At 40.4% G+C, this 26,906-nt stretch overlaps 2 protein-coding genes across 5 annotated transcripts in view; one reads left to right on the forward strand and one right to left on the reverse strand.

Annotated features, from left to right (window-relative positions):
* git1 (G protein-coupled receptor kinase interacting ArfGAP 1) overlaps positions 1-10,938 on the reverse strand; it is a 29,520-nt gene extending 18,582 nt beyond the window's left edge. For 2 of the 4 annotated variants that reach the window (XM_039823852.1, XM_039823841.1), the window contains exons 1-2: positions 10,530-10,938; positions 2,861-2,994 (exon numbers count right to left, since the gene is read on the reverse strand). In XM_039823852.1, coding sequence (XP_039679786.1) covers positions 2,861-2,994; positions 10,530-10,581 — 186 coding nt within the window. In that variant the 5' untranslated portion in view covers positions 10,582-10,938. The remainder of the gene's footprint in view (positions 1-2,860; positions 2,995-10,529) is intronic. The other 2 variants (XM_039823847.1, XM_039823856.1) reach the window with 2 other exon arrangements.
* Positions 10,939-11,657: 719 nt separating this feature from the next.
* The window catches only part of ankrd13b (ankyrin repeat domain 13B), a 41,617-nt gene continuing 26,368 nt past the window's right edge, over positions 11,658-26,906 (forward strand). Inside the window, exon 1 of the mRNA XM_039823909.1 lies at positions 11,658-12,116. Coding sequence (XP_039679843.1) covers positions 12,009-12,116 — 108 coding nt within the window. The 5' untranslated portion in view covers positions 11,658-12,008. The remainder of the gene's footprint in view (positions 12,117-26,906) is intronic.

Consider the following 26,906-nt stretch of genomic DNA (forward strand, 5'->3'; position numbering starts at 1 on the left):
GACCTTCTCCAGATCCTTCAGGTTTCGGGGCTGTCGCTGGGCAATACGGACTTTCAGCTCCCTCCAAAGATTTTCTATTGGGTTCAGGTCTGGAGACTGGCTAGGCCACTCCAGGACCTTGAGATGCTTCTTACGGCGCCACTCCAGTTGCCCTGGCTGTGCGTTTCTGGTCGTTGTCATGCTGGAAGACCCAGCCACGACCCATCTTCAATGCTCTTACTGAGGGAAGGAGGTTGTTGGCCAAGATCTCGCGATACATGGCCCCATCCATCCTCCCCTAAATATGGTGCAGTCGCCTGTCCCCTTTGCAGAAAAGCATCCCCAAAGAATGATGTTTCCACCTCCATGCTTCACGGTTGGGATGGTGTTCCTGGGGTTGTACTCATCCTTCTTCTTCCTCCAAACACAGCGAGTGGAGTTTAGACCAAAAAGCTCTATTTTTGTCTCATCAGACCACATGACCTTCTCCCATACCTCCTCTGGATCATCCAGATGGTCATTGGCAAACTTCAGACGGGCCTGGACATGCGCTGGCTTGAGCAGGGGGACCTTGCGTGTGCTGCATGATTTTAATCCATGACGGCGTAGTGTGTTACTAATGGTTTTCTTTGAGACTGTGGTCCCAGCTCTCTTCAGGTCATTGACCAGGTCCTGCCGTGTAGTTCTGGGCTGATCCCTCACCTTCCTCATGATCACTGATGCCCCACGAGGTGAGATCTTGCATGGTGCCCCAGACCGAGGGAGATTGACCGTCATCTTGAACTTCTTCCATTTTCTAATAATGGCGCCAACAGTTGTTACCTTCTCACCAAGCTGCTTGCCTATTGTCCTGTAGCCCATCACAGCCTTGTGCAGGTCTACAATTTTATCCCTGATGTCCTTACACAGCTCTCTGGTCTTGGCCATTGTGGAGAGGTTGGAGTCTGTTTGATTGAGTGTGTGGACAGGTGTCTTTTATACAGGTAACGAGTTCAAACAGGTGCAGTTAATACAGGTAATGAGTGGAGAACAGGAGGGCTTCTTAAAGAAAAACTAACAGTGAGAGAGTCTGTGAGAGACTGAAATCTTACTGGTTGGTAGGTGATCAAATACTTATGTCATGCAATAAATGCAAATTTACAGACCTCTACATGCTTTGTAAGTAGGAAAACCTGCAAAATCTGCAGTGTATCAAATACTTGTCCTCCCCACTGTATGTGACTTTTTTTGTAACGAAAATGCGGGGATTATGAAATCATGCAAGTCCCGCTTATTTTGCGCGGAAATCGGCAATTTATGTGGCGAAAGAGTGCCGTATTTGAAAAAATGCTGCCCCGCATAAATATGCGGACTTTGGCTGATTATGCATTGAATTATACGATCGCATAATCGCGTTTTTCTGGAGGGACGGTTTTATTACAAAAGAGCTAGAAAAAATATGTACAAACTAGGGGTGGGCGATATATATCGTTTACGATAATATCGTCATTGTTGTGTTAACGATGTGCAAATTGACATTATCGAGTATTTAAATTACCGTACTTCACACACTTCAAAACACGCATTGGAACCGACTGGAACGCTACACATTCACTCATGTCAACAAAGATGGCGGCGCGCGATTGTGCAGCGGCTGCTAGTTCTCCTGTTGGTGTATATTTATACAAGTACAGCCACACTGAAATAATCAATACAGGACTATGATACAGCACAGCCGTTACGAGAGCCTTCCAGGCGGCTCATAACATCCCGGAGGATATAGCCAGACCGGCCGCTCCAGGTTGTAGTTGCGCTAGCACGGCAGGATTAGAAAATAATTCCAGAGGCGGATCGGAGAACTGCATTTTTGTAAACAATGAATGGAGTACCACCCAGCACGTCTCACCTGACCTGGAGCCCTGTCGGTAATATACAGGCCATTTTATTTACTACGAAAACGGCACACTGCCGTCTACGTAGCCCCTGATGCTAACGTTAGCACAAGTTTGGCTCACTGCTAACCATAGTGAACAAACTGCAGCGCGATCACCTGGAGGGGACTTTTACAAGGCGTCCTTAAAGTCTGTACTCCCCAGCTTTTTTCCAGCATGTAGATTGTGCTACTAGAGGGAAGAACACACTAGACCATGTATACTCTAACATCAAGAAAGCACACAGAACTGCTCCTCTCCCTCACCTGGGCCAGTCAGATCACATAAACTAATCCTGATCCCAGCATAAATCCCGGTCAGAAGGACTATACAGCCAAGTAGAAGGACTATCAGAACCTGGCCTGACACTTACCTGTCCCAGCTCCAGGACTGCTTCCAATAAGGACATGGTTGTGTGCAATATGTTACAGAACAGAGCCCTTTGTTTATTGTTATGATTTCATCTTGCTTGTATGCTGCACAATTTACATTACAGCAGAGGTGAACAACTGAATGTGTACACAGAGTTCAATGTTTCTATACTAGTTCAATTAGTATAGTATTAGTATTTTGTCTTTGAATTTTTACTTGAATACTTAAATTTAAAGAATTATTTTAAAGAAAATAAATAAGAACTGTTTTCATTCAACATTGTGCCCATTATCATCATCAGTGATTAACTAACTCAGACTTTTAAAAACACATTTTTAAAGGATATCGTCTAATTATCGTTATCGTCAAAATCTGAAAAAAATATCGAGATATTATTTTTTGTCCATATCGCCCACCCCTAGTACAAACTGATGGATATGCATATAATTCCACATAAATAGAGAAAATCCAAACTTTTTTTATATAAACACAGTGCTCACCTTTTGCGTTATTAATTATAGTAAGTATTCTGGGCCTCAGGTACTGCATTGTATTTAACTTAATTTCCCTTTCCTTCACTTTTTATTTCTCAGCCTTACCTGCAGTAGTGCGGGAGGCCATCCACTGTGCCTCAGGTGCTTGACTATAGAGATATGGCGACCTAAGCTGCGGTGGACTGAACAGCATTCATCACAGATCAGGACCCCTCGGTTGATACTGGTCCAGCCCGGGTCTGAAAGGAACAGAAATAGATCATTAGTATTACAAGCCTTTTAAACATGCTGTGTGTGATGGTAATACTTTTTGGCATTGTGAAGAAACTTAGGTGCTTAACCACAATGGTCACATTAGTCCAGGCTGCATTACAATAAGGGTGGCAAAGCGTCAAAAAATTTCCAAGGGAAGTTAAGCTCAGAAATTTGGGGAATTCTGCACAATTTCAATTTAAAAAACAGATATTTTAATTGTGTTATGCCCTTGTAATTGAAATTTAACCATGGATTGCATTTAGCAGCATACTCTTCTATCACATGTACAGATCATTTGCCAGCATCCTATTAAATAGGGATTCAGTGAAATGACAACCCTCTGCTAGTTTTTTAAGTACCTTTTCCCATTATTTAACTTGCTAGCAAGCTCACTCACTACATGGCATATTTCACATTGTATGCATTTCATGAATTATTAATTTATAGGCAATTTAATGGATTACATTCCATATTTCTATATTATTCCCATTAATTCCCATGGAAAGTGTCCAATTTGAATAGGTTAATCCTGGAATTTTGCAACCTTAATTACAATAAACTAGAGCTGTCAGCATTAACGCGTTAATCGCAACGCAATTAAGGGCCGAGCATAACGCGTTAATTATTTTTTTTGTCGCATGCCGCCATTTACTAATTTATTTTCACTTCCCTCGGCTTCACATCGTGCCTAAATAGCTACTATTTTGACCCTTTGCCGCACCTTTACTTATCATCAAGCTGCCATACTAACTAGTAACACATCCTCCTGCAGGCATGATGGAGAAATGCAGCAGCAACACAATTCTGAATGGCGCTTTTTATTTTCCAAAACTCCCAGACGGCTCGTAGACAAGTGGAAAGCCACATACACATTGTGTATAGCCGAATTAAAATATCACCGAAGCACATCAAGCTTGAGTTACCACGTGAGCTAAGCATAGTACAGTTAACGTGACTCAGGTTGATGCTAGTGGGCTCAGGCAAAGCACTATTTTGGAGAGTGCTATTCGCCGACCTGTTATTAAAACCAAAGCGCAAACGCTGTCTCATCAACAGGTGATTACTGGACGTCAGTGAATAATCAGAATTATTTAGAAGTTACTGCACACTATATTGACTCTGGTAAGTAGGGTTGGGTACCGAAACGCGCCGACCTAAAAAGGTAGTAACGAGAACGAATAAGAATGAAAATTTCGGTGCCTGACTTTACACTACACCTGACAGCATGTAACGTTAGCCTACCTTTAGCTAGCAGCTGGATTAAACACGGTTAAAATGCTGACAGCTAACGTTAAACAGTGTAAAGTGTGACTGTATTTCACTGTAGAGGATTCCAACACTGGGACGTAACAGTCTGCTCTGCAGCGCAGCAGCTGCCGTTGTCGGAATTAAACAACACAGACCTTCACTTAAAACACGTAGCCTCGTGGTGCATTCACAGTAATTGTAAAATATCCTTTTCCCATCTGGTGGTTGTTTTTGTCATTCAACAGCAATTTACTGGGGAAATAAGTTATTGTTATAACATTATTATTAAATCTTTAATTTTGACCATGGCCTTAACAATAAACAAGTTACTGACTGTTGTTTAGTACCCTTCTTTTTTCTTCTTCTTTTGTTTACAGTAAATAAATAATAAACAAATACAAATCTTAAAGTCAAGTTCATAAAGTAACTTTCTTTGCATTCGTTTGATTCCCAATCAAGATACACTGGTAAGAATTGCTTTCCATTGTTATATGTACTTAAAAACAGTTCTGAAATGCAAAATAATAGAATTTTAATCATGTGATAAAACATGCAATTAATTAAAAAAACTATAGAAATTCAGCGATTAAAAAAAATGTAATCATTTGACAGCCCTAAAATAAACCCATTACTATGCAAGTATTATAATGTAAATGTAAATTACAGTTTACTACCACAGGAGCCTTGGGAATTGTTGGGTCTATGTATAGTATGATTTTAAACTATAAATAGAATTGAATTGATTTTTCCCCCCAAAGAAGACGTGTGCTCTACCTACACGGCTACCCTGCCCAGGCTTCATTAAAAGGCCAAGACAATTATATGCTGCTTTAAGTCCTCTTTTCTTATTTATGGTCAAGTCAAGCATATGCTTCTTTTAGTTCTCTTTGCAGTACGAAGTGTTAAATGAAATTTGTGGATACGCATGATGACACGTATAAAGATGAGAAACAGCATAAAGCTTAAGTACAGTGATCCTCTGTCAGCAAAACTCCTATTAGTTTATGTCTCTTAAATTGTGCAATTATCATATATACACATATAGTATTGCATAATGCACATTGATAGCAAAGCAAGCTTGCACTTTAGAGGATATGCATCTTTGTAATTAATCAAACAGCTGCATTAACACAAGCGTTGTAATCTTCAGAAAATAATATTCCTCACAGTCGGGAATCAGCAACAAATTGAAGGAATATCTCAATATGATTATATGAAGAACATATACATGAACACTACATTATCAGCCAGCCCTTGACATGACAACATGAGTTGTGTTAGCTACAGTTGGAAGATGCTATGCTGAAGTACCAAATACCTGGATAAAGCTGGATCATAGACACACCGAATATTCCATATGGTGGGTTGCACTATAGCTCCCCTCAGCCCAATATTCTCTTTTAATTGTTACTAATGAGCCAATGCATGCAGAGACCTGCTTTCATAAAAGTGCTTAACAATATAAGGCTCAATTTGAGTCTATAATAATAATAATAATAATAATAATAATAATAATAATAATTACTTAAAGCTGTCATCTCAGTGTTGTTCAAAACTCCAGAAAACAATGTGCAGTAAGTAGGACTGAAGGTCAAAGTCAAGTCACAGTCAAGGTAGTCTATACCCTTGACGTTCCACTTCCGGGATTGCTCCATTGTCGCCGGAAAATCCACCAGATTTCACTCATTTAGGCCGGATATCCGTTGTCTTGGGCTTCCTTTGTGTTGGCATTTTAAACTCCGGTCAATTTATGGGGACTATGGTTAACCTTTTCTCAGATCTCTGCAGGGTAAATCCAGATAGCTAGCTAGACTATCTGTCCAATCTGAGTTTCCGGTTGCACGACTAAAACAACTTTTAAACGTACACATGTTCCACCAAAACAAGTTCCTTCCGAGCCTATTTTGCAGCAGCGCCGCAGTTTTTCTCCGGTGCTTAGCACCGCCCAAGACGGTTGTGATTGGTTTAAAGACATGCCAATAAACCAGAGCACGTTTTCTTCCCATCCAATGCTATGGGGAGTAGCCAGACTCTCCTTCAGCACGCTTTGGAGGAGGGCCTGGCAAAGCGAGACTAGAGTCAAGGCAACAGAAGATGTTTCACCATATTATATATATTCGGCCTACTGGTTGTACTAAATATTACAGCAATATGTGAAAAGGGAAAATGTTAAATATTTTAAGACCTTTCTTCAATTTCAGATAACGGAAACATCACTAAAATGTGCATGCTTCTAATCCCAGACCAAGTAAATTCTAACCTTTCAGTCATAAGCAGCTTGGTATACTGGCTGTGCCAAATGTCAGATCTACTAGTTTACGACAGAACAGGTTTCCAAAATTTGGTATTTGTTTTAGTCTGGTACTGCATGATATTGCAGTGGTGTACAGAATTCTGGGTGGAACATCACTTTTTTTCTACCTAAGACATCGGAACAGATGAGTGTGAATGAGGTGAGGATGGGAGGGGAAGCAGCTAAGGCCAATGCCATGTCTCCTGACACTGGCAGACTAGTCATAAAGTAATATCAAAACAAATACACTTACATGCAAATGATGCATTCACAAACACACACATCTACTATCTGTATTAGTCACTCTCAGGCCGGGATAAAACTGTGGGTTTATGGTATTAATGAAGCCATCAGTCCATCATCAGATAAACTGACATGCTGTAAGTCTTTTTGCCCGCAGAAAAAGTAGCAGCAAATGCTAAATGGCTTTGATAAGAGCTATGGCCTCATTTAGAAAACAGTAGCCTGTAGGTTTTAAAAGCCGGACTGCAGCAATTTAATTGCTTAATCTGTGTAATAAATAAAAAAATAAAAACTCCCACAGGCTAAACTATCTACTTGGCTCACTGGATCAATATGAGGCTACACCATTAAGCTATTAGACTTGAAAAGACTATTAGCAGTGGGTATTGGCAAAATCTGCAGCATGACATAACATTGACATTTCTTTTTATAGCTGTCATTTAAGCCTGCATAAAAACATGTACTACAATGAGTATACATGCTATGATATGATGACCTGACAAAGATCCAAGTAGGATCACAACTTTGTCATTATTAAACTTTAGCGGCATGGAGTAAGTGTACAGGCGTTACCTTTTCTTCATGGACACGGTTTTCTGATAACCTTGCACCTATGTGATGTGTATAATTATTACTCTCCTTCAGATAATATGATAACATTTAAAGTCTGGAAAACTCTGAAGTAAACACTAAAGTGGCTTGCATTTACATAATTTGACTCATAACTGGTAAGTTTCTACACTAAAACTTAAATCAGATTTTACACTGGAGGAGTCTCACAGGTCTAAATAACCATTGTAATATCCAGGAGCAACATGTAGGTCCACACATGCTGGTCCAAGTCACTACTAGTAGGTTGATTGCAATTCATACACAGTTATTATTTCCTCTAACGTTTAAATTCGACCAATCACCGGTCACAACGTCAACAGTAACACTTAACATAATACGATAAAGGAATTGGATGCCAGTGTCAAACTGCTCTAAATGTGTGCACAAGAGTCTCAGTTTCTTATACAATTGCATCTGTGCTGAATAAAGTGTTTACCATCATGACAACATGATTCATTGTTGCTATAAACTGTGCATATTGCCACGGCGTGACATTAAAGCCTCCTGAGGCTTGGCTTGGACTGGGAGTATCAGTCGTCCTTTGTAGCCATGCCATCGAGTTATCCCCTAGTATGACACAAAGCTGGGTAGTAGGGAGGTGGCCTGTCACCAGTGGCTAGGTCAGCATTTTGCAGAACGCACTGTGTGCTTGTGCATGTTATCATAAGGAGGGGCAACATGTAAAGAGCTGATGATAGAATAAGAAATATAGCCTACAGCTAGTAACAGGTACACCAACACAAACAAGTTAACCACCATTATGAAAAAAACAGTAAACGTCTAAGGAAACACATGTAAAGTAGGGGTGGGGGGAAAAATTGATACAGCATAGTATCGCGATATTTTTCGTGGCAATACTGTATCGATACACAGATGGCAAGTATCGATCTTTTATGATATATGAGTTGGTCAGTCTGCTTGGCAATCCCATTTTGCAGCAATAAAATTGAAGTGAGATGAACAGACAGAGAAATATATCTTTTTAGATAAAACAGATGTTGACAAAATTGTCCTTTGGGGACATAATTTGAAAAAATTTTTTTTTTTTAAAAATTTTTTTTTTAAAAAAAATATGCAGAATATTGCAATATGTTTAAAATCGCAATAATATCGTATCGTGACATAAGTATCGTGATTATATCGTATCGTGAGGCCTCTGGTGATTCCCACCCCTAATGTAAAGATACAATTACCTCACAAAAAACATTTCCTTTTTTCCAATTGTGATTCCCGATTAATTTGTCTGGTAAATCACACATAAATCACACTGTAAATTGTTATGCCATTCAAGGAAACAAGTTCAACTGGGGTTAGTCAGGTCAGATTATGAAGGGAAATGCAATTGAGGGGGCAAGAGGACAGACAGCAGGAGGGTATGTGTATAGTAGTAGCAGGGAATAGGTTCAAGTCATAAAGCAGAAGCAAGGTGAAGCCAGCAAGAATTTAAACACTGAGCAGTAGGGCCCTAAAGCTTATGACAGTTTTGCACACACAGAGACACACATACACACTGCTATCAGGGGGAGCAGCTGTGAAGAGGACAGCTGTTGTCATGTACACATGAATGAATGTGACACACAAAAAAATAATCAAGTGCTTCAAACTAGACATGAGGGCATGCGAGAAAACTAAAGTATACAGGCAGAAGCAAAGGAGGGGATACGATGGTTGATTTGCCATTAGCCTATGCCTACAGTTATCTAACTTTTAAGAAGTAAGTAAGCAAAGGTAAAAGTAGCCTACAAACATAAATGCTCATTGCAGCGGATATACCTATTTTATACTAGGGGTGCACCGATCCCATATTAAGATCGGATATCGGTCCAGATATTGACAAAACAGCTGGATCGGGGACGAAAAAATGAACAGATCCACGGGCCAATCCAGTTTTTCCCTCTGTCGCACATGTGTCGCATGCTGGAAGAGTTGAGTGTACAAATAAATAAGAATTCAATAAATTACATCCATGTTATTTTGTCTTAGTTGGGAAAGTAATGTTTAGTTAGGAAAGTCAGGTTCTTTAGTCTCTTCCATATGGTGGAAGGAAGGTATAACGTGGAAGGTATACAGTGTATTATTAATTCAACAACGGTATGGATCGGTATCGGGTATCGACAGATACACAAAGCCCAGGCATCTGTATCGGGACTGAAAAAGTAGGATCGGTGCATCCCTATGTTATACACAACAATATGGATAACATAACTTTAATCTGATCAATGAAGCCTTTTTTATATATATTCTTTTCGACTTCATCTGATAAATGTTCCACTTTATGGCTTTCTAATTATTTTGCTCCTGTGAATTCCCATAACGTTAGTGACAATTTCATTTCTAAACTGTGCAGGAGACTAAAAAATACGGTGAAATAAATGAGTAGCTATACTAGTAGAAAGCTTCACTCAAGTAGGTTAGCTCTTTCATGGCTTTTCAACAGTCTACGGATACTAACAAAAACTAGTCCGATTTCGTTAAAACGACTGGCTTGTAGCTGACACGTTAGCTGAATCGGCTTTAGCAATAACTTGCCGTTTAGCAAAAGTTAGCTAGCTAGACTAGCAACCGTTGTAGCTAAGCTAGCAACTTTAGCCAGGTACACATTATCAAAACGCCGCAGGCTAGAGCTAACAATAACACACTTGGTTTTAAATATAATCATAATAATTTATGTCAGTACATTGGGTGTAACGCTAAGCTAAATGTGTAATAATGGCCAGCAACGCAGTGAGTCAAAATCGCCTGCTTGTTAGCCAGGCTAAGCTAACGCGTTAAGACGTCTGTCCCGGCCGGTCACGAGAAATCAAAACAAACGTCTCTCCAAGTAGGAAGCGACATAAATGTGACACTCAGATCGTCCGCTGCAGAAGTCGCATATGGTCCTGGTCAAATAAATATACATACCAAACTGTTCAATTAACGTTGAGCAGCTATTAGCCAAAGATTTTCCCGTTGTGATACACGCCTATGTTTCACTGTTTATTTTGGGCCTAAGCGACGCTTGGAAGCCCTGGCCGTTTTCCTGCTCTGCGGACCCGCTGACAGTGACAGCAGCGTCGGCCCTGTTGCCCTATGTATTGTTTCAGTATAGTGGTCTATTTTTGATTTATTTTCCTCCTCCCTTACCTGGCGCACTGCAGTCCGCGCAGACTTCTGTCCTTTGTAGCTTTCTTGACATCTCGAAAGTCGCTGAAACCGAGAGGTGGATGTCGGCGATGATGTAGATGATGTATAACTCCCCCGAGCTACCGACCGACGTCTGCAGTCAACCGATGCGGCCCCTGAATCCCCGGAAGCCGGGTGGTGCGATCGGTTTTCCCGGCCAGCTGACAGTTGAATTTCCCGTTTGTTCCTGGCTTGCGGTCCCTTCGCCCACGTCCACTAACGTTACTGAACTCAAGTCTGGAGCAAAGTTATGAGAACATAGTTAATCTGGCTGTTTGTATGAACCTCATATCGGAATATTTACTAAATCTGTTCGCTGCATTGGCTGCAACTCACCGAGAGACGGCAGATCTCTAACCTGACAGTTTCCGCACACACACCCAACATCCCTCCCTGCAGCCTACCTATGGAGGGACAGGGACGGGTGAGGGGGCAAAAATAACCCATTCATAAGGTAGCTAGATTTCACAGACAGATCATAATAAAATAAGACAGCATTTTTTTTTTTAAATGTGCTTAATATGAACATGATTTAATGGTAGCTGGTAATGTGGTAGCTATCAGATAAATAAAATATATTTAACAGAAATATGTGGAACACTTTTATGTTGCTGTTATTATTATTATTATTATTATTATTATTATTATATGCTATTGTTGTTATCACATATTTTATTTAATTCTGTCATACAGTTTCAACACACAAATTCAAATGCAAAACACAAAAAAATTGTCAGTAAAAGTCAAAGACAAAATATAGATTTGAACTAAATATAACAAAAATATAAACATCATAACACAGATGGTTGTATACATAAAATTGAAGAATGCATGGAACACAAAACGAAAGGAGTAAATATTAGACTTGATTTAGACTTAAATTTGATGCATTTTAAGTCATGTAAACACTTTCTTTTTTTTTTACTTATACAGTATCACAGTATCATATGTAGTTTCCTTTAAACCATTTGTGTATAATGTCTCTTTTTCAGGCGGCTTTATCACAACACCACACTGACAGCGGATTGGCTGAGTGTGCGCACATTTCATTGCAGCTTGTCGATGCATCTTTCTCAGTCACCACCGGATGGGAGGAAAGGAGGAGGATAGATGTGTTAGAGTGGGCAGGGGAGAAAGAGAGAGGGATGCAGGTGGAGGAACGGGTGGTTAAGAAATGAAGGTGTAGCCTTATCTACGGAGACAATCAAACGCGGGGTTTATTTCTGTAAAAAAAAAAAAATGACAGGTCTTTGCTATTTATTCTAAGCAGAGCAAGCAGAGGATCATTCACTGTTTCTGACGCGTAAGGCTGCCCTTATACGCCGTTGGGCATCACCGCCGATCAAGGATGTTAGGTTTGATTATATAGCGTAAATTAATAATAAAGTAGCCTTACAATCCACAGTGACTAAAAAGGAGGAGGCAAACTATGATCCGAGGATGATTTCTGCTAAGAAAACTCCGGAGAAGAGTCGTTATCCTATCCACTATTTGGTGTGGCACAACAAACACCGACAGCTGGAGAAAGAGCTGGCAACGAACGAGCAGGTGAGACGGTGAAGAGCGATCAAACGCATCTGCTTACAGATATGGGTCTGTGTCTTCAACTATTAATTAATTAATTAATGGGCGTGTGGGTCCATATATTTTGTAGGTGGTGGTACAGTATAGGCTAGATGCCACGGAGCAGCTCATTCAAGAACCTGGTCAATAACTGGGAATAGTGCAGTTATCTGTGAGGTGGAGAGGCACACTTGTAGACTATATGCTCAGACTTGAATTTACACTATTTTCTTTTTGTCATTCATTTTAAAATCACAGAGTAACATAACATACTTTATATGTCAGTGATCTATTACTTACTGCATTGGCTAAAATAATCATCCAAGTAATTCGAATATGCATGGGAAGTGTGTGTGTGTGTGTGTGTGTGTGTGTGTGTGTGTGTGTGTGTGTGTGTGTGTGTGTGTGTGTGTGTGTGTGTCTTTGTATTTGTCAGCGGTGCTTTATGCCTGTGTGTAAGCGGCATTATTGCGTGATCTACTCAAAACTGTAGGCTCTCTACCTTCCCACCAGCACCTGAACCATTTGTGAGTGGGTGAGACAATGCAGATACTGAGCATGTGGGCGAACAGTTGCAAACCACCCCAGTGAATAGAGTAATGAAATCATTAAGGTATTGTAGGTTTCCAGAGAAGGTGTTTGTCATAATCAAAAGCATTGGAAATTATTTTCCCCCACTGGCAAAATTGGAGTACTTCAGCTTAGAGTGAGAGACTTGATAACACGATAAGAATTACACTAATTCAGTAATTATTTTTTCAAATGTATACTGAAATGCTCTGCTTCTATATAAGAGATGCAGGTTAGCAACTAAACAGATTTCTGAGTGCATGCATCATGCAGCGGTCTCAAGACATCACACTTCCACACACATGTACGCACACTATAGCCTACACATATGGCCACTGTTCTTGTGGTTACAAAATCATAACCCTGGAGGCTTTTTCTTTACACCAAAAAGGCCAGCATTTGCCCAAAGGCAGCTATCAGTTGGTTTACCGTAAACCCTACAGTTACAGTCAGGGAGTGTGCTAGTGACATTATCCATTCAATCCTTGACCATAATTATAACTATTGGGGGATGAATGGCAAAACTGAATACACCTCACAGTGATGCTCTAAGAACGTACTAAGACCTCTAGTAAAGTCAATGTCAGAGGTAACACGTTGTATTTCCTTGAAAGGGGAGCTGGTAATGAACCAAGTATGCTCTTGAGGCAGAGGAGACAGCAAAAGATTTTTTTCTTTGCAGTTGTTGAATACCAATTTCCTTTCCCTGTTGGCTCAACACTGAATTAGAATTAAGCAGATGACTCTTTATTGGTACTTTGGTTTTAAATGCATTATTACATAGCTACGCTAGTGATGTGGCTCTAACTAGGACAGTGTTAGTGGTCAATTGGTTTGTAGGTCCAGAACTTGTCTTGACAACTAATTTGAAACAGAGCAGACATCCGTGGTCCCCAGACGATTCATTTTAATGTCCCCTGACTCATCCTCTAAATGGTCAAAATCCAAAACTGGTTCAAAACCTTTGCTAATGCAGGATGACTCAAAAACTAGTGACCAAATTCCCATCAGCCTTAGCCGTACCTGAGATTTGCTGATGTGAAATGATCAAATGTTACCCAAATATAAATGATTGACATAGATAAGGGTAATATTTCACACCAACTTCTCTCCTACTGAAACTTTAGGCATGTTTGAGTTACACTGAATAGACTCAATAAATTAGTCCTCAAATGCCATTGTCATTCATTTTTCAGGAACCCTTGAATATATAAATATTTTATGATGCAAATGATTTTGCACCTCTGCTGTGCATTTGGACCCAGGACCTCTATATCATATCTGATATTTTTATAAAGTAAGCCAAACAGACTGCCTTGTAGTTCCTTTTTCTTTGTGGGAGCAAACACAATTCTGTTGAACATCTCAAGTACCGAAGTGTTCAGAATCAAAAAAGATTTGATGTTGATCCTTAATAAAACAGCATAAGTCACCCTCATCTTTTCTCTCATTTATAAAGTCATTCTCAGTGTAGATCTGTCTCTACCAACTATCATGGTCAAAAGATGTCGATATATTCTGCAATGTTGTTCACCACAGCAGAAACTATATGAAACATGAACACTGTGTGACCTTAAATCCATGCAAAACTGAAACCTATGCCTACCAGCACCATCTATTTCAATGGATTTTCTGGCTTCTTGACTATATTGGAATTCCATATTTGTGTGGCTTTAAAGCTGTTCAATGCTGTCAAAAAGAAGCTCAAACAAAGAAGAAAAGAGGAAGAATGACAGAGAATAGGACTTTTTCCATTTTTCACAACAAGCATTATACCTCGTTCTTTTCATGCCAGCTCAAGAGGCACGCTTGCTAGACAATAAACCTTAGGTATCAACCATCTGACGGTAGATCAGAGCAAGTTGTCAGGAGACCGGTATAAACTACTAAAAACGAGCTTTATTTCTTTCTTCCAGTGTTCCCGTCTCATTGTTGTTGAACTTCTTCTCAGTCTATAACTGTAACTATTCAAATTTCTTGCTCTCTTGCTTTGTTTTTATGTATTTGTGTATGGGTGTGTGCACATGGGGTGGTGATGGCGCAGTGGATATGTCACATGCCTTTGGTCCGGTAGACCTGGGTTCGATTCCCACTGTAATACATCAACCAATGTGTCCCTGAGCAAGACACTTAACCCCTAGTTGCTCCAGAGGTGTGTGACTTCTGATATGTAAGAATTGTAAGTCGCTTTGGATAAAAGCGTCAGCTAAATGACATGTAATGTAACGCACATGTAAGTATGCATCATGGTTTTGCGTGTTGTATAATGCAGTGTTTTTTTTACATCCTACAAGACTTTATATGAGCTACCAAACTAATAAAATTAGTACGTCAGCCTTACATCCCGGAACTTATTTCCCATCCACTTTATGTTTATAACATTTAAATGGTAACCTAAGCCACTATAGTATATGTGTGGTGCTGCTTAAACTAGTACAGCACACACTATCATGCTCCAACCCCAAGCTTCTGTCAGTCACACACACACACACACACACACACACACACACACACACACACACACACACACACACACACACACACACACACACACACACACACACACACACACACGTGAAACACACCTAAATACACGTGTAATGCCATGACAGGTGTCAAGAAGCTTTCTAGATATCTGTGGGACTCTCATGGCTATGTTCGGTTCACCACCATTTTGACAGCACAGGGATTTTTTTAGTTGCATGCTGCAGGAATAAGTAAGCTATTATTAATTAGTATTTAAAATGTAAAATGCTACTCTCTCTGCAGCTGCTAAAATGTCTGCACAAGTAAATCAGGACTCCCAGTATTTCCCTATAGTGGGCCTGTAGGTGATGCATAAGGACACTGTGTCACAGGCATTGACTTAGATTTGTATCCTAAAAATTGAAATATTGATAATGTGAAAATCAAGGCCACCAATCTACATTTGCGTAAACTGTGTGGCTTTATATTCTAACATGTACATTTGACTAGTAGCCAATGAGCTGCAAATGGTTGAAACCGTCAATATGTCCTGTTTGTTTACAAGTAGTAATGTGGTAGAAAAAAAAATGTATTAAGTATTATTATGGAAATGTAATTACATGTTTAAGAATAAATGGTTTCCTGTCATGGTAAGGTAAGGTAAGGTAATAGGGGTCATAATGGCCTTCACACCTGGCCAGCTTTGTCTGGGGAGATGCAGGCTATCTGGTGGTTAAGATTAGAGGGACCATGATGTGCTCTGCTCCTGAATGACTGGTTCTGTCCAATAATTGAGACTGACAACATTAGAGATCTCCTTATGATGTGTTATACAGGATTGCTGAACATATCAGATGGACACAAAGTTAAGCTTTTGGTATGATTGTGTCGATGCATACATGCTGTTAGAGACAGGTCTGGCAAATTTAATCCAGTTCATGCAGTCCTTGATTGTCTTATACTGTTTATTGTAACTATTGTATCTACACACACTTGACATATACACACATATACACTTGGCACACAGAAGTGAGTTCATGATCCACCTTTAGAGAGAGATTTCTACTGTGTTGTGAGCATCAGCCAGGACAGAAAAAAGACTGGGGGAGCATAGACAGAGAAGAAGAATATTGGATATACATATGCATAATATTATTACAATACAGTGCATTGTGTTTGTTCCTATGATATCACATTATGGCCACGCTGTTAACCCAAATAACAAAGGCAGTATTGTGCAGATATTGCATGATGATGGTTGGTCTCTGATGAATTTGGGACCCACTTAACTGTAGAATAACAGTATAATATCACTGACCTCTGCTTTATGCCACAGTAAAATAAAACTAATCTACAGCTGTCTCCATATCAGAGCTTTTTAAAGCCTGCCCAGCCTTTGGTGAAATGATGAGACACATGCCATTTCACAATGTGCATGCATCCAATATCCGGCACTGTTCCTGATCGCACTCTTATTTCCTTCAAGCACAACAATGCAATGAATGGCTGGCTAATGATGTTTTTAAAAATGGCTGTTTTCCAACACTTGTGATAGGAACCTGTGCAACTACAGTATATGTAACCTTATGCTTGCCCAATCTTCCATAAGCAGCATGTAGCAGATTGTATGTTTGAGTGAGTGAGGGGAGCAGAAATGCTACCACAGCAGGCTACAGTGGAATAATTTGTACACCGGCTGTCTGTGTTACGACGCAAAGCCAGAGAAAGGAAACTGAACATAGTAGCAGGAGTGGTTAAATACATGTAGGGACACACAGCTGACTACAGAGAGAAGTACAAAGGGAAAGACATATATGAAAGGAGTAGTAAAATAAGCAGAATATCAAGCAGTGGGGAAAAAAAGAAGAGATGAGAGATACATTTTTAGCTGTGTTTACCAGATTCATAAAATAAGGTTAATACCTAACAGCCGTTAAAGACAGGTGAAAGCAATGAAGAAACATTGAACCAAGGAGTGGAGGCGCAAACAAGGTGATGAAGGGAGTGAAGACAGAGAGAACAGAAGAAGTGAGGAGTTGGGGGGGAAATAATGACTGACTTTAACCATGAACAGAGAGTGCCTGGGTTGCAAACAGATGTAAAAGCACAGTTTGATTGTTCTTTGAAAAAGAACAGATCCATGTAGAGAGTGATGGTTTATCTCAGGACGAATGCAGGAAATAACAAAGATCTCAGCTCTTTTTCTCTGTTTCTGATCTTGTCCTCTCTGTGACTCTGTGTCTGACCCTAGCTCTCTTTTTCACTCAGTGTATGGTTTGATTGTAATGCCCTCGGCAAGGTGCTAATGTTAAATCAGCATTCTAAAATCTTATGCAGGGTTTCTGGCATGATTGAATGGAGCCATAAATTAATGCTCACAGGTTTATTGCGTACACTCTGAATCTTTACGCCAACAATCTGCTATCTACTTGCAACTGTCTCTTACAAGCTTCTTCTTTTCTCTTATCAGCCTGCTTCTCCCTGTTTCCTCTACACATCCAGCCACTGTATAAAGTGTTCCTTATCTTCGATCCCCCAGGTGCCTTCCATCCCTCTTTAACTCCATCTATCCATGTATCAACCCCACCCTCACCCCTCTTACTTTCCTCAGTGTAATGAAACCCAAGTCCTAATTGCAGCGCAGAAAAGCCACAAAGAGATGCCATGAGGGCTGGGTTGGGGTCAGATTTAGTTAAGTTGCTGAAAGCTTTTAACATAGACAGAGAGAGAGAGAGAGAGAGAGAGAGAGAGAGATTGTCAATAATAGGTAAAAAAGAAAGGGAGATTAGTGAAGGAATAAAGGAAAAATGTGGTAGAAAGAATGGGGGGTGAGGAACAAATACATAAGGAATCAGAGAGAAGAGATTAAACACCCACAAGAAAAAAGATAAGTGCAACAGACCAGAAGCAGTAAACAGTGCCACGAACAATGCCCACGATAGTAATAATCGTTTTTGTGGCAGTCACCTAAAAATGATTCAAGTCATCACTCCTGGAAATCAAGTATGCCTACCTTGAAGGAAAGAATGGGCATTTTTTTGTTTCACGTTTTGGGTCATGGAGTCCTTACTGCCCCCAACTTGATCAAAGTGGGGATGGTTTGCCTGTGGTATATTCTCTTTGATCCCTGTGTTACTGAGCCTGTAAAAGTCACCACCTCCACAATAGGCAAAACATCTCCACATCTGAATAAACCACCATGTTTGACTTTAGATTTAATGCACTGCACTGATGCGGTTTTGTTGGCCAGCCAGCATCTCGTCAAGAGGTGGTCATCACCCAGGCCGTGCTCAGCAGGCGTGCATATGTTCTGACCTCAACTGGGAACATGGTCAAAAACCCTGAGCAGCTCCTAAGCCCTGTGATCATGCATTACATGCAGAAGGCAGTGTTGGAAGAGTCTGGAGGGCCAAATCCCATTGTTCTGGTAGAGGTTAATGGAGGGGTGAAGTTCCAGTCAAGTTCAATTGGTCCATGATGGCACGGCACCAAGGATGAACTATCCTTAGGTACCCACTGACTTTTTTGTGGTTGATTGTGCCATTACAATATTGTATGGACATTGGTTACAATATTGTATGGACATTGGTATCAGTGTCTAATGGGGTTGGTTGTCCAGATTTTCAAAAAGGGTGCATGGTGAGTCAGATTTAATTATCAGGAAATCATACTACTAAGCCTCCCTGTGAAAGGTCTGTGCAGGATACTGGAGGGTTAGCAAGCCTAAGATTGCCATGGTACAATGCAGCTTTTTAGCCCTGGAACAGTGGATCAACTTTAACCTCCTCATAGATTGTCAAAAAGTCCCCTCTCCTGTTAATGATTAAACGATGGATAAGCAAGTCAGCCCACAAGTGGTGAGGATATTCCAGTGGGAGACATTAAGGTGTTTTCCCTGATATTCACAGATGATGCTGTTTCTTGAGCCTCATTTGCCTGCAACCTCCACTGTGCAGCACTCTGCTGTATGCATGTTGTTGTGTCTGAGCAGCAGCAATAACTAAGATGAGGGTTTATTCTTCCAAATATGAGGCTATGATTCTCTTATGAAAAAAGTTGGCTTATCCTGTGAAGGTGTGAGGGTTAGCAGCTGTCCCAGGTGGAAGAGTACATATCTTATGAGAGCAGCTGGTTGCATCAGCTGTAGTAATATTGATGCTATTCTGGACAATGGTAGTAAAGACTACGTTCAGCCTAACGTTAAGGCTTGTCATTAGGGTTTTTCTTTTTGACAGATTATAACAATTTCTGTAAGTGGTCTCCAGTGTAAAAACAGTTTAAGCAAGTCCATGCATTTTCAAACGTGATGTAAAACATCACCCTGAATCAAAACACGTTTTACTTCTTTTTTTAAATAATCTTTTCTTTTTGGTTTCAAGAGGAAATGCTAACTATGCTGTTACAACCCATTTTAGCAAAACCAAGGCACTTGAACTTGTCCAGTTGAATAAATACCAATAAATGAATACATGTAAACAAAAACATTTTAAGCCATCATGATGTTCCTTTAATTTGAACAGGGCATTTTCTGCCTGGTAAATGCTATATGTCTGAGAGAAAATGACCCTCTGATTTCATTATCAGGCTTAGTGCAACCATCTCGTCCCAGAGCACTGGGTTTACCTGAAATTGCTACATAATTCACATGCCCCCATACACACACAAACACAAGAAGAAAGTGACAGCTGTAATGTTTCACTCCAATAGGCTACATTATGTGATTATGCTTGTTTATAGTGTATGCACTGTCTGCCTCAACAAAAAAAGATTTGCTCTCTCCATCTGTGAGTGTGCCTGCATCTTTGCTGAGTGTGAGGAGACAGAACAAGTTCACTCTCTCTTTCTCTCTCTCTCTCTCTCTCTCTCTCTCTCTCTCTCTCTCTGTGCTGTCCTGCATGTCTTTCCTTGCATTTGTGGTGAGGTTTGTCAGCTCATTGCAACAAACAGGTGTCAAGATAAACATCAGAGAAACTCTCTCTTTGCTTCTGTTGCCATTCTGACAGGTCCATCAGCATTCCACCCGTTTGTAGCCTACTTTCTTTATCCGTGTATGTGTGTGTCTTTCTGTCTGACCTGTTCTGTGGAGATTGGGGTTGGGAGTAAACTGAATTAAGTGCAATGAAACAGAGACATTACATATGCTGGAATGTAGGTCATTCTAGTATTTTCATCTGGTGATTTGGTACATTTGGTCTTATTTCCAGCGCTTGATTTCACAGCCCTTAAATGCACCTGCAAAAATGGATGGCTGTGTTACGTTACGTAAGTGTGAGATGCTGCGAGAGGTTTTGTTACTCTTCTGTTGGCTAATCATTACCAGTTTGTCCTGTCATTTCATATCTGAAGCAGTGCCCCATTGAAAATAGATCAGGGTTTCACAGCAGTGTAGCATTTGTCAAAGTCTCCTCTGCATCTGGAATCACAGACACGAGAAGCGAGGACGGGGGGGAGAAAGAGTTATTTATATACTCCTCCCTCCCAGAGCCACCCTCTGCTCCTGTGCGTCCCATGCACAAACATTTTGGCAAAGCTGCTGTATGTGTATGCACAGTTTTCTGTGGGTGTGTGGTGTTTGTATGAAAGATTGATGCTGGCCTAAGTACCTGCCAAGCTGCATCAGGCCAGGCACACACTAAGCAAGGGAGGGAGGGGGAGAGAAAGAGGGGGTGAGGGAGAGAGGAGGAGTGAGAGGCGAAGCAGATGCCACAGATAGAGATGCTTATCAATAATGCAACCTCCACTGAGCTCACTATGAAGGGATGGCAAGATTGGAACGAATGAAATAGAGAGACAAAGTAGAGGGAGGGAAGAAGAGGATAACTAGAAAAGTCTTGCATTTCCAGACCTATCTCCACAGCACAGTGGAGTAAGGTCTGACTCCTCCGCAGATACATTCCAGGATAGGAGAAATTAAATGCTCGACACAGGCCTGACGTATAATCGACACAGAGACGGTGGCTCTGCAAAATGGACTCAGGAAGGAACTTGTTTTGGTGGAACATTTGGACGCTGCAAAAGAAAATGCCACATAAAATATTAATTGAAGTTAACTGTTCACACAATACTGTAATGTGAGCTATATAAATTAGCTGGATACATGGTTAAACGTGATTTGCTCTTACCAGTGTATCGCTGTGTGTATTTTGTCCATAGCAAATCCCCAGCAATCGGTCCCGAAACGTTCAATAGTAAATGCTGTAAACATGTTCTTTGTACGTTTTTACAATCATTCACCAAAAGAACCAAGCTTGCCTGCCTTGTTGCACAATCCAAATTTTCTTCAAAACTTGCCATTTTCGGCGTGTAGTTTGCTAGCTCGAAGTTTGTTGGAAGATGAGGGGCATCTGGCGGCGTGGGATGTGAGGCAATTATCCTGGAAATGTGCTGTTGTTGATTCAGACTACTAGAAAAGAGTTTGATCACAACACATAAGAGATAGAGACAAAATAAAGAGTGAATGGTGCGAAGGAATAAATTGTGAAGGTGACAAAGAGCAAGTTAAGAGATGCTGAGATACAAAGTTTTTTAAAAGTGGAGGAGGTGTTAAAGAAGTTTTAGAAAAATAGAGGAAGAATGCATATATGAATGAAAAGAAGAGAAATGGAGGTGAGAAAGAGAAAACATGAAAACAGTGTGCTTCCAGTCAAAATTGTATGCAACATATGCAGAGCTGCCACAGTGAGAAAATTATTGATTCTCACAACTCATTATACAGTAAATGCAAAGTTTTCGTCTTATAACAAGGAACTATATGTCACCGAGAAGAGATCCTTGGCCTTCATTTTGACAGGACAGCTGAAGACATGAAAAGGGAGAGGGATGGGGGAATGACATGCAGCCAAGGGCCGCAGGTCGGAGTCAAACCGTGGCCCGTTGCGCTCTACCAACTGAGCTATCCAGGTGCCCGATTTATCCATTTTTAAAAGTCGAGACATCTCAAAAATTATATCGAAGGCGCTGTCAGCTGGTTGACTGGCAACCTCATGGTGAAGTCAAGATTGCATTAAATCATTGCGCTCTGCCAAGAAATAGTCTACACAACAAGTTGTTTTTACAGTTTGGTTTTTGTACAGATATATGGATTTGAATGGCAGGGTCACTGCCATAACTGACTATATACATTTCTGCATACATATTACCATTCCAGTGAAAAAGAAATAAAGAAATACCACAAAGCCAAACCCTGGATAACCTCTGAAATAAAACAAAGCCTGAGAGACAAGCACACAGCTTTCAGGGTCAGTCACTCGGCTGGTCTCAGAATCGTAAACCGTAATATTACAAATAAAGTCTTCCAAGCCAAACTACATTTCCTTTTAAAGATTATTTTTTGGGGCTTTTCCACCTTTAATTGATAGGACAGCTAGGTGAGAGAGAGGGGGAAGACATGCAGGAAATCACCAGAGGTCAGACTCAAACCCTGGACCTCTGCATCGAGGCATAAGCCTCTCAGTATATGTGCACCTGCTCTACCCACTGATCCAACCCAGCCACGGCAAACATTTCAAGAACAAACTAGAGCACGTGTTTAGTAACATGAACACAAATCAAGCATTTCAGATGGTCAAAACCTGTGAAGACCTGTGCCACCGAACTCGCTCCAATTGTTCACTCCCTCTTCTGTGAATCCTACCTGACTGCCACAATACCCATCCTCTGGAAAAGTGCAACCATATTGTCTGTGTCCTGGTATTGTGCATGCTGGCTCACTGTCACACTGGCATGGCATTTTGGGGCACTTGAATAGAACAGAGCCATCCTTAATAGCTTAGCCTCTGTTAAATACTTTGGATCAACTGTGTTGCATAGTTGATTTGATTTGTTTAATGTTATTAGTATCACCTTCTCTACTACGGCAAGTTGAAATTTCTGCTGTGAACAGAGGCCTATGGCTATGAGATACGTCATGTCATCATAATGTGATTGATTTACTCTCTGTGTAGTAAACATAAGACACACTTCCCTACTATCGATCCTTTATCAGTGTTTGGCACTGCCCATAACTCAATTGTTTTAATGATTTACATTTTTCTTTAGACAATTAACCAGTTTGGGATTTAACTCACGAAACCATTTACTTATGGAGGGCAATAAAAAAAAAAAACGTAATCAGAAATGATCTACTGTACATAATGTGTGTCAGCACCTGTGTGACCACAGAATGCCCTTCATTGTAATTTCATTGAGTGAAGAATGGGTGCTAAGAAACGAGCAGGGATGATGTAATGTCCCAAGTCACAAGTCAAACAAGGCCAGTGTGTGTGTGTGTGTGTGTGTGTGTGTGTGTGTGTGTGTGTGTGTGTGTGTGTGTGTTAAAGTTTTGTCTAGTACTTTATTTAGAATTCATAGTGTAAATTGTGTAATCAGGTGCACATGCATCCTCACAGAACATGTTAAGCTTGCTAGAGTGCTTGATTGACAAATGATTAACATTACGTTACCTAACTTTATAAGAAATATTATGGCTGTAGTGTTTACCTTGGTGTTGTGGCTTTTTGTAACTAATGAACGAGGTATGCTATCGTATCCTGATCGTATTGTGTTGAGTGTGCACAATTTCACATCACTTCCTTCTCCAAGCTCGGGATCAAAAAGGGTCCAACGGAGGGGCCTGAGCCTGTAACTTTGCAGCTAGAACCTTCTCTAAATTTGAGCTTTCTATGTGCTCTTTAACTCTGACCACCGTCTCTCACCATTATTCAATTTCTATCTTTCCCAGCTACCTTTGACACAAATTGGACCAAATGAACCACAGTTAATCAGTGAACCTAGAGTGCTCGAAGGTGTCATCACAAATAATTTATGAATAAAGGAGAGCCGGTGATGGAGAGTTTGCTAGATCAAGATTATGATCCAGATTGGGGATGTCTGACCCTTTCAAACTCCAGTGAAAGCGTTGAGAAACTAGTTGGTAAGAATATGAATGTGGCAGCAGGTTTATGATGCTCTCAGTCAAGCCGTTCTGACTTTGAATAAGGTTAAAAAAATATATATATATATAGGAATGAGGCTTTTTGTGAGACATCAACAAGCTGACATGTACTCAACAACATTACAGGCTTTAATTTGACAGGCTTACTTAGAGGCAGTGTTGTATAAAGTACTAGAAAGCAATACTTGAGTAAAAGTACAAGTATCGTACTAGAAAAAGACTTTGGTAGAAGTGAAAGTTACCTTTTAGAATATTACTTAAGTAAAAGTCTTAAAGTATCTGATATATACTGTACTTAAGTATCAAAAGTAATTTTCTGATATTTAATGTACTTAAGTATTTGAAGTAAAAGCAAAAGTTTTTTTTTTTTTTTTAAAAGCAAGCGGTTAGAACTTTTATTGTGGCTTTCTTATAGTAAAGCATAAAGCATATTCAGGGTTCCCATATCTTCTTAATCTCACTCATCAAATCAAAATCACATTCTTTTCTAGGACTTTTCAGGCACAATTATCTTAAGTTCAAAGAACAAACAGCAGATTTTTAGAGCTGACATCAATGTACAGAAACATTTCTTGCAACACAGGTGTATGACGTTATCTTCACCACTACCCTGTTCACCGAGTTCACCACTATCGTCGGGGTGGTCGCAGGGCTCAACATAAAAAAAATCCCCACTGGCCCCCGGGGCCAGTAGATCAGAGTTTTGCTGGCCCCTTCTACATTTTTACTGGCCCTGAAAGAAATATCATAGGTGTGATTGGAAAAGGATAAAAAAGCAGGAAAATATACACTGCACCTATGCTTTAGAAAATGGTTCTAACCCAGCTAGCCACTGCCACTGGATGTTGTGCCATTAGCAGCAAAGCTAGACCAGGGGTCATCAACTACATTTTTCCAAGGGCCAGAATTGTTTTAAGCAGACACTCCAGGAGCCGGACTTTCAAATAAAGAAAATAAAATTATACCTAATACGCATCATCTTGTTTGATATTTTCAATTTCTTACTAAATTAATGCTATATTTTTTACATTAGCAAGCAAACCCCTAAAAACATGGAAAATCCATAATGATAACTAGATAGGCTACTTAACTAGAAAATGATCTCCGATTAGTACTGTATGCCTAATTTGAAATAAGACAATTCTGTTGCTAAATAATACAACCCGCAAAACTCATAAAGAATTGAAAGCCCCTTGGTTGGTGGGGGGGTTTTTTTTTTAAAAAAAACCCCCGGGGGGGGGTGTTTTTAACAGCAGCGTTTACCAAGAGTTTGTCCAAAGTTCAAGATTGGTTGCAAATTAAGACAAACAGTTAGACTACAAACTGACATCTTTCATTTTAGCTCGTTTGTAAAGTCGCTATTTGCAGAGTAGAGCTGTGTTTGCACAGGGCACGCGAGTGGACAAGGGACGCCAGACTGAGATATCGGTTTCTACGTGTTTCTGCCTGTAGAACAGGTACGTGGACTTATTGATAAGTATTGACTCTTTAATCATGGAGGTTTTATTGTAGGCTACCTACTTACAGTAACGAGTGTAGCGTTAGTTCATCTGCGCCATCGGCGGTAAATAATCCTCGGTAACGTTTCCAGTAAGTAAATGTGCTGCGTGATGTAACGCACACACCAGTGACTGTGGCAGCAACCAGCCCGACATACGTTTTTACTGGCCCCGGGCCATCGGGCCATTGCTTATGTCGAGCCTGGTCGCGCTACGATAACGGGAGGTCCTCCAGTAGGTGCTCATGCTTCCATGGCGGTATCGGTTTGGCGTCCTCCTCCTCCTTTAGCAACCAAACAAGCGCTGAAATAGAGCGTGCGGCGTGCGGAGCGTGCGTAATGCAATCTAGGAGCAGTGATTCGTCAAACCTCCCTTATTGCAATCGCACACATTTCTTCTAATTTTATTTTTTAGTAACGAGTAACGAAGATGCTTAGTGGAAATATAACGGAGTAAAAGTATACATTTTATCTAGGAAATGTAGTGGAGTAAAAGTGAAAGTTAACATAAATTTAAATAGCGAAGTAAAGTACAGATACGTGAAATTTCTACTTAAGTACAGTAACGAAGTATTTGTACTCCGTTACATTACAACACTGCTTAGAGGGCATGCAATGAACATAATTAATGTAGCAAATAATACTGCGTGTCGAGGATAATCTATCACAAAGAGGCCAAGACAGGTGAAATACTGTATGTTCTTCTTGCTTTTTATAATCAGTCTTTTACCAAGACAGGAGCTACATCAGGTGTAGATGAGCAGATGGGGAAGCAGAAGCTATACACTTCAGTGGATTGCTCTGTTGTTTCCCTGTCATCCTGTGTTATATTTGTTGGCAGCATCCTGTACTCTCTCCGATCTGTCTCCCTCTACATCCTACCTTGCAATCACCTCACTGCTACCCTTTCTTGACTTTCCCTCCCTCTCTTTCTGTCTCCATCCACCTATTTCTGTTTAGCCTCGCCCTTTTTAGCATCCCTTGTTCACTCCTCTCTTCCCTCCTCTCCAGCTCCCTTTGTGTCTTTATGCTGCATTTCAGCCGTTTACCTGCAGCTCTTGTATCCAGAGTCAATGAAATCGAGTACAGCTTTGAAATAAGCTTAAACTGATAACCACCAACATAGGCAACTACTTAAAGGGGGAGCAATGGATGAAAGGCCAGCTGTGAGACAGTTTTTTTTTGTTTTTTTGATTAATGAAGAGCCAAGTTGCTCATTTTTCTTTCTTTTTTTCTGTCCTGTTTCATCTATTTCTTTCACCATCAGCTTTGTTCCAGGCTCTCTGTTTCTCTCGTCTTTCTCCCTTTC

This window comes from Perca fluviatilis, chromosome 2 (assembly GCF_010015445.1).
Source record: "Perca fluviatilis chromosome 2, GENO_Pfluv_1.0, whole genome shotgun sequence".
Lineage (NCBI taxonomy): Eukaryota > Metazoa > Chordata > Actinopteri > Perciformes > Percidae > Perca > Perca fluviatilis.